At 39.7% G+C, this 9,074-nt stretch overlaps 2 protein-coding genes and 1 long non-coding RNA gene across 3 annotated transcripts; 1 reads left to right on the top strand and 2 right to left on the bottom strand.

The window, feature by feature from the left end:
- Positions 1–2,150: 2,150 nt before the first annotated feature.
- LOC140765903 (agamous-like MADS-box protein AGL80) lies at positions 2,151–2,903 on the bottom strand. The gene is given in 2 exon segments (XM_073105205.1): positions 2,151–2,686; positions 2,688–2,903. Coding segments are annotated over 2 exon segments (429 nt in total). The 5' UTR covers positions 2,886–2,903; the 3' UTR covers positions 2,151–2,455.
- Positions 2,904–5,264: 2,361 nt separating this feature from the next.
- Positions 5,265–6,613, top strand: LOC140765853 (chitinase 10-like). The gene is made up of 3 exons (XM_073105136.1): positions 5,265–5,622; positions 5,804–5,960; positions 6,053–6,613. Exons 1-3 carry the CDS (start codon positions 5,268–5,270, stop codon positions 6,417–6,419), a joined length of 879 nt encoding a protein of 292 aa, XP_072961237.1. The 5' UTR covers positions 5,265–5,267; the 3' UTR covers positions 6,420–6,613.
- A 1,601-nt stretch (positions 6,614–8,214) lies between these two features.
- On the bottom strand, positions 8,215–9,074 carry LOC140765854 (uncharacterized). The gene is made up of 2 exons (XR_012105234.1): positions 8,684–9,074; positions 8,215–8,504 (listed from the first exon to the last, which is right to left on the bottom strand). It is a non-coding gene; the product is annotated as an uncharacterized lncRNA (long non-coding RNA).

Below are 9,074 nucleotides of genomic sequence, written 5' to 3'. Positions count from 1 at the left end.
ATAAACTAATCGGGATAATTACTTTGTGATAATCGCTGCAATTACACTGGATTATTTTTTTAAAAAGAAAAAAGAGATATCTCTCTCTCTCTCTCTCTCTCTCTCTCTCTCTCTCTCTCTCTCTCTCTCTCTCTCTTCTCTCTCTCTTTGTATACTTTGAGATCCGGATGGATGCAAAAGCATGAGAAAGAAGGTAGACAAAAAAAGCATTTTCGTGTCTTACGACCGACCATTTGGAAATTAAGCATGTGCTCGTCGTGCAACCTCATCTCTCGGATCTTGTCTAATCCTCTTTATTTCTCCCATATGTTGCACTACTATATACTTTCCTACATTTCTCCATATATATATATATATATATATATGCACTGAGAGACCAAGGGTGATCGAACTAATAAATTAAGCTGCATAGATTTCGTCAGATCGATCATTCTTGAGGTTATTGAGCTCATGTGTTCTTGGGTTCGCATCATCACCTCTCCCTCCCGAAAAGCTTGCAGAGTCTTCAATTCACCGAGAGAAAAGAAATCCCAAACTGGTTAGTTACTAGCTTAATGTAATTTTGTGTATGTTAATTCTTTTAGCTACCTAGCTAGCTATTACATGTTTACATGTTTACATGTATGTGGTCGTCCAGGGCAAAACTTATATATAATTACATCTTCTCTACAATATTTTGATGCAGTGCACGATCACCAGATCTTGAAGCTTTATGGGGAGGTGATGGCATGTCCCTATGAGGATATCAGAGTAATGTAGTCAATCCTAGACAAAACGAGTCTGAGGGATCATAGCACAAGATATATCGTGAGGTGTTAGTTTATTTTAATTGCATGGTTGCGTGACATGCGTATAGATTGTACATGCATGCATGCCGTACGTAGGCCTTGTAAATTTAAAGGATATTATTGAGTGTGTTGTATCACATGTTCTTCAGAAGGTCAATACTGAGATCTAGGCAAAGAAATCATGAGAAGAGGAGTTGCAGTTTCTTTCCCTTGCATTGAGTTCATACCATCCGGAATCGTAATTAATTATCAGAAGTCTTTCTATCCTCCAACTTGTTAATCATGCCATAGTTAGCTTTGTCTAATATTTTGCAGTCTTATGATATTTCCTTACAAAACCACAGATTCTTTTTCACATCGGCCAGGTTGCATTAGTCTGTAAAACTATTGACCTTGCCATTAATCCAACGAGAATTAAGGGTCCCTTCCGATGGGTTAACATATAATTATAAAAGAATTTATTTCCATGAACCATTTATTTTTCTATGATTCATGTCATCTGTTATTCAATATTTACTTCTTTCTACTAATCTTTTTTTTTAATATAACAGTTGTCCGGCTTTATTTCATCATGCGTAAATTGTATGACCATGCACCCAAAAAATGTAGCCATCTATACAACATTAGCTTAAAGTAATACGAACCTCCTTGATCCTTATCAACTAAATTGCAACTTAAATGAATGCTTGTAATAGAAAATAATTGTACAACATTAATATATTGTCTTGGATTTATCAATGGCATACATACTTCTTCATAAGATCATTAATTAATTGCTTCCGATATCTGAACAGATTCCTAGCTAGCAATTGATACATGTAACAAATAAACACTTGCAAGTTTTGTTCGAGACAGATCTAACAACATGTACAAAACACCGTGCCGGTATCACTTTCCATGTAAAATAGATGAATGAGATAAATTAACTGTTACTGTCAAGGCTAAATACTTTTTTTTTTAATGCATGGTATAAAGAGTAAACATTCATCTGAGATGTATAAAGGGCAAGAATTAACTGTTACTGTGAAGGTTAATCTTGAATGATGCGATCAACCTGTACCCGAGCAATACAGCAACAATTAATTGAATTAATTATTAGCTATAACATCAATTCAACAGATTGTTGCCAGGCGCCTCACTCAATATCCAATATTATATATGCACTTAATGATGCAAACATTCATCTAAGATGGATATAATAGCCATATATATCTCTAGCTCTCTCTATATATCTATCTATATTTAGCCCAGAAAATATATTTATCGATAGCTTATTTTACAATAAGGGGTAAAAAAGGGTCCAAAAGAAGACCCGACACATCGTAATTTAAGGAAAGGAACCTGCAGTAATGTGATCGATCAGTCACGTACATTTTATTTTGAAACTAACAGAAGAAAAGGAAATTAAAGGTCGACTAACTGAGAGTTAAAATCTATTAACTCTAGTTCAAAGGGAAGAATGGATCAGGTCCTGGGTTAGCATTCTCCATATAAGGCTGCATCGTCTCGTCCACTGCACCAACACTAGCGCTTCCATTGCCACCATCGAACATCATGTTGTCGTTAGAGCAATTAGTCATGTGCATGAACCAGCCACTTTGCCTCTGCAACGCCTCCATGGCAGTCTGAAGAGGAGTCTTCTCCTTCACGCCGACAAACTCATGGGATTACATGGCCATCTCCGCCGCCGCATGGGCCGATGCCATCTGCGCCTTGAGCAGCTCGATCCTCTCGTGCACCACCTTCACCTTCATCTCGACCATCCATGCCAGGCTCGTTGCCTCCTCGATGCCCACGTCGTGAAGGCTCCTCCCTGCAAGGCCCTCGTACATAAGTAGCGTCATCTCCAGCTCTTGGTTCTCCCGCTCCTGCTTCCGGAGCTGCTCCTGGATCTTCCCCCACGCGCTGTCGAAGGAACCCTTCCTGGTTCATCATCTTCTTGCACTGCTCCATCTCCGGCATGCTCTTGAACCGCGAGAGGACACGCGTCGCCTCAGGAAGCGATGGCCACACCTCGAGATGCGGCTCCTGCGGCCCGTACACAATGACGCAGATCTTGACGTCACAGAGCGTTGCGAGCTCGCTAGCTTTCTTCATGAGCCCCCTCTTGCGCTTGTCGCCCTCCTGGTGGAATCGTTGGCGATCCATGCAAGCTTCACCTTCTTCCTAGCCATCAATTATCTAATCTAATCTAATCTAATCTCATATGATATATGGATGGTTGGTTATTCTTAATGGAGAAATAAGAGGCTTTGATGATTTTATAGAGCGAAAAGGAGATGGTATGTACGTGTAATTGCGGAGTGAACAGTAGGGATTGGAGATCAAGTCATTATAAGTTAATTAATCCCTGGTGGCCCGGATGATTCGATTTCCGATAGATGGGGTGGGCCGCGGGGCTCGATTATTAATTATAAATTGATTAGGACAATCCATACCACTTTAATGATATAATTATATTGGTTAAAAAAAAATTTGATTGGATTTTTGTATGCAGTCTATTATATATATATATATATATATATACACACACACACACATCATATATATCGAAGGGGACCGGTGAGGGTTTTTGGCCAAGTAACTTAAATGTGGTGAATATATTAATTAATTTACTCCCTTGCAACAAACAGCGGGGCAATTAGATCTTCATGGATCACGTAAAACTGAAGCATTACTACTTTCCGCTAATAATAAAGAGATAAACAATATTATATGTGCGTAAATGTGCAATTTATCATCGGAGCAAATAGAATGTTTTGAATGTGGTTCGGGCAGCTAGCTACCTAGCCAGCTTTATATATATATATATATATATATATAGAATGACAGCAACGGACCGTCAGGCCGTAGTGAATTAATCCGTATGCGAATCAGCTAATGAAAGGCGGCAAAGGCAATTAAGGCATCTCCAAAACACTATGATTCCTCACTTAATCTTGATGTATGTTAATTAAGAGACACGCATTAGAGATGATACCTAACTAGTAGCTAAACGTAGACTGTATGCGGCCAAAAAGGTGCCAATAGTATATATCCTTATTATCATCTTCTACTTACTTGTAGGATCCAAACTGGATCAATATGAATCGGCCGGCCGGGTTGTTGTACTTAGTCAACGAAAATTGTTGTAGGTTTAACGTTGACACTGCTGACCTCCAGCCTCCAGCTAGCGAACTAGCAGTCGGTCCAACTGGATGACTTGGGCTTCTAAAGACCACCAGGGCAAACTATTTAGGTCAAGACTTCACTCCTAAGTTGAATAAGCTGTATATCATCAGTATATGGATGGAATTGATCTTAATATAAGTTATATTACGTTCTGTGCGTCGTTTAGATAGAGTGTTCCTCATATGAAAGGTTGCGTCGTTAGGTGTAAGTTTGGCGTGTGCTAGAATATAATTTTGGCACATTGAAAACCAAAACTTCGAGAGGCAGACGGAGAGCATAGAATAAATCAACATCTATGATAAGTACAAGCAATAAGAGGAGATGCAGGCCTAGATCTTCCATCTTCCTCTATCTTTTGCTGCATAGTCGTTAAATGTAATAGACGAACATATGGTGCTTTCTGTCGACATTTCCACTATCTACCGACTATTATATATATATATATATATATATATATAAGATCAGGAAAGGCTCCACGATCTGCTAACCACTCATTTGACTGGATTATCCATCGTCATATACGACATTCGATCCCACTAACAAATTATTCAATTGTTTCATTCATATATATATATATATATTAGCCAATATTTATTCTGCTGGGGACGCATTTATAGTGCAGACCAAACATTAGTTAATTCCACAAGAAACAGAAAGGTAAAACATTGACCTCACCTCAAGGACCCTTAACCCTTCCAACTTCTAATGCTTGCTTTGAATATTCGCTTCATCATAAACTACTCCGATGGCGTAATAAATACGCCAATAATGGTAATTTTTATTACGAAATATTTTGAAGTTACGGCTATCCAGAACACAAGGATTAATTGTATTGTTTTTTTGAAAAAAAAAATCAGTTAAACAAAATTTACTTCTTTGTCAACCAATGAAAGACTGGCAAGTGCACAGAATGCAAGAATGCAGCTTATTCTTGCTTCCTGGATTGCATTGGATCATCTTCCATCAAATGCGCCTTTATTGGAGTTGCCATCACGCCCTGATTACCGCGTGAGTTGGATCATATTCGTCGCGCGGTTTAAGATCGGTTTTGGTCAACAAATGCACATCGGGACTAGTGGGTAAGTCGCCTACACCGAACTCAATCTTATCTACAATCTTTGAATACTAATCATGGAATATATATTTCTCTTTCTTTTTTTTTCAAAAAAAAAGAAGAAAATTTTCAATCTAGACTGTCTGAAATGGTCAACTCGCAACTCCAATTGTCCTAGATTTGACCAGTAGGTATGGTTAAGTTTAATTACATGGATGCGCACCAGCATATAAGTAAACACCCAGCTAGCTCCCATGAACCACCCCAAGTCATCCAATCCATCCCATTTGACCATGGCTGTCGCCCTTTCCTCTCTATTCTTCTTCTTCTTCTTCTTCTTCTTCTTCTTCTTTGTACTCCTCTCCTCCGTTGCGGAGGCCCGTTACGGCTCCTACGGTTACCCAATCTCATCAATTATTTCCGAGCAGCTCTTCAATTCTATTTTCCTTCACAAAGATGACAGTGCTTGCCCTGGTAAAGGATTCTACAACTACTCCTCCTTCGTCCAGGCCACTCGATGCTTCCCACAGTTCGGCAACACTGGCGACTTGGAGACTCGCAAGCGTGAGATCGCAGCATTCCTCGCTCAAATCTCTCACGAGACCACAGGTGTGTGTGTGTGTGTGTGTGTGTGTGTGTGTCTGTGTGTGTGTGTGTTCAATTACATTTCGGAACTACGTACGTATATATGTAGACAACATAGAGCTTAGTTTCTTGTATATACAATCGAATTTAGTTAGTTAATGATAATACGTGAATAAACGTGCGCACATTAATTTCCCTGTTTCAGGAGGGTGGGCAACTGCGCCTGATGGACCTTATGCGTGGGGTCTATGCTTCAAGGAAGAGGTGAACCCACAGAGTGACTACTGCGACTCCACTAACAAGAAATGGCCTTGTTATCCCGGCAAGACCTACCACGGAAGAGGGCCCATCCAACTTTCATGGTAATTACTAATTACGTACACAAGGGATCGATCGAAGAGTTTTTCTTTTCTTTTCTTTTTTATAACTTGCCTATGTACTTGTGATCGATCAGGAACTTCAACTATGGGCCGGCGGGGAAGGCGTTGGGGTTTGATGGTCTGAGGAATCCGGAGATAGTAGCGAATGATTCGGTGATTTCATTCAAGACGGCGCTGTGGTTCTGGATGACGACGCAGAAGCCGAAGCCATCGTGCCACGACGTAATGGTGGGCCTCTACAAGCCCACAGCTGCCGACATCCAGGCCAACCGGACCGCCGGGTTTGGGCTCGTCACTAACATAATCAATGGTGGGCTCGAGTGCGGGATCCCCAACGATAGCCGTGTCAACGACCGGATCGGGTTTTACAAGAGATACGCCCAGATCTTTAACGTGGATGTTGGCCCTAACATAGATTGCGCTAATCAAAAGTCCTATTAGATGCATGCCAATTTATTTGTTTATTTCTTGCCATCAACTTACTTACACATCATTTCCTTATATTAATCCTCTACTGCATGTTGTTGCTTAAACTAGTCAGCCGACTAATATAATAATAGCCTTTCCAATTGATAAGATCCTAATTTTAATGTACTTGATGTATTAGAAAATAAAATTCTTGTCTTCTCTCTGTATCTTATTTATTTCTTTTCCTTCTCATCTTGTGAAACACTTAAATCTTTAAACGCATATGTAAACCGCATGGATAAATCCTTCCACGAGATATGATTTACCCACACGGTGCATCACATGACCTTTGACATTTCAGTAAAAAATATTCATAAGTTCATAACATAAATAAACTCAACAATAAGAGTTAGAATACAAGTTCCATAGGCCACAATAAGCCTTCAAGATATACATTCAAAATACAACTCTAAAGTCCTAAAATACAACGTCAATCATAACGTAATAGCAAGAGCTCAATACAACTAATAGTTATAAATATAACTAAGATAAAAAGGCAGATACTTCTCGCTACTCGCACCTGTGTCCTCTAGCTTTGAAATGATGCCACTAAGAGGTGATGAGCACATAGCCCAACAAATAAAATCCATACAATCTATAACAATAAAATCACATATGCATACGGTGAAGAAAGATAAACAACGATAATAACAAAAGAAAAGGTTTATTGAGGGGCGCGCGGTTGGTTTCGTCGGGCGTCGGCTTCGGGGCTTTGTCTCCGGCGTCGGCAACCCGAGAGAGGAGAGGGAGAGAGATGGTGGGGTGTTTGAGAAGAAAATAGGGGCTAGGATGGTTGTGGTGAGGGGAAAAAGTAAAGAAGGGGCGTCGGTGGTGTGCACAGCGAGGGAAGAAGAAGAAAAAGAGAAGAGAAGGACGGGATGGCAGGGGGGGTCTGTGACGCACGTGCTCGGCACGTGCGTTGGTTTTTTTTTTTTTTTTTTTTCCGGGTGTTACATCTGTTAGTTGATTAGCATCTTTCATTGATTTATTCCAAGACGGAAATTAATCTATCACTGTTCATATAGCAGCACCCAACAGGGGGCATAAGAAGATCTATGTACTATAAGCATACAAGTGTACATTTATCTGGCATAAGTTTGGCACGAGCTAGCTAACAAGATTAATTAAAGCAGTTTGAACTTCTTCGCCAGAACGTGAATGTCTATTAATGAGCGTCGGCAAGGCAACTCCCTCCCCACAGTAACTAAGGCAACTCCCTTCGATTTAATTATTTTTCTTTGTACTATACTTTTAAGTTTCCCCTTGTGACGGAAAGACTTTTGCCAACATATAGAACGTCAGTAAGTCTATTATTATCGATCACTCGCGTGGAAGCACAGCACATGCTTCTCTGGGAGATTGTACTACCACTTCCGTATTATGGATATTAGCTTATGGTATTATATATGATTATCCTGCTTGTGGTCTCAAAACATGCATACTTTACATATGGATTGTCTAATTGGAGTACCCTTTTAAGTTATTAATTAGTTCCCTCGGTTTTCAGTTAAGTTATTGATTTTTTTAGCATCCCTTTGAATCTGAATTGGCGAGTTGATTTAACAAGTTACTTCTACTAATGATGTGGTGGAAAATAAATTAAGGAAAGGAACACCTACCTTTTCCGTTGCAAATCTAATGGCATCAATTTATTGAGGTCAAAACTCATGATCGTTAGAAATTAATAACTGAAAGCAGCTCAGACTCATATACAAATGCTTCTTTCCACCGACAAACTAAAAACACTTCTTCCGTTACTAACAAGATCGACCACATTGAAACTGGCTTCCAGATCATGATTAAAAATTAATATTCAGTTGCGAAGAAACCCAAATTTATGTAACAGAAACATAGGATATTGTTCAAAACAACCGATGGAACACCCTCAAACCTCAAAGGAAAAGAGAAAAGAAGAGAACAAATCAACCCATTAACGAATCTAGATTGGATATCACAACTGTGCCTGTATTAGATTTATTTGGTGATGGCATAAATGGCGTAGATGATACCGGGTAAATACCCGAAGAAGGTCAGCAACAAGCAGATCCAGAACTCCACCTGCTCATTACACAAAAAGAAAGAAAAATATATATTAGTCTCTCATGCATGCATGCATGTCGCACCTTGGATTTTCCTACATAGAGCCACCTTATTTTCTTTCTTGGATATCCTAACAAGATCAATCATATTCTGTAGGTTTAACCCACCTATATAAGTAAACATATAGAAATTGATACCTGGCAACCGAACTTGAGGAAGACGCCAAGGGGTGGCAGGATGATTGCGAGAAGGATATCTATGCAGTTGGCTGTCCCTTCGTTCGCCATTTAATTAAGTTATTAATTAGCCTCTTAAGATAGAGGTCAGCTGGATGGTAGAGGAGATGTGGGAGATGGAGGAATATAAGCTGTGAATTAAGGCGAATGATCTGAGTAGACGCTTAGATCTCTTCTCTTCCTCTTCCTCTTTATATAGAGAGGATTTGATGGAGTTCGATCGCGTAGTTAAGTGGATGGGGGTGGGGTAGGGACGGCAGAATCATAACTTAATAAAGATATACCAGCTAGCTTGTCCAATTGTCATTTGTCTTTGTGGTTGCTTCGCTGTATAGATTCGACGCACAGGTAC

This window comes from Typha angustifolia, chromosome 8 (genome assembly GCF_048772165.1).
Source record: "Typha angustifolia cultivar Huaian chromosome 8, ASM4877216v1, whole genome shotgun sequence".
Lineage (NCBI taxonomy): Eukaryota > Viridiplantae > Streptophyta > Magnoliopsida > Poales > Typhaceae > Typha > Typha angustifolia.
The sequence above is the reverse complement of the archived record's forward strand: the minus strand, read 5'-3'. Positions and strand labels throughout refer to the sequence as shown.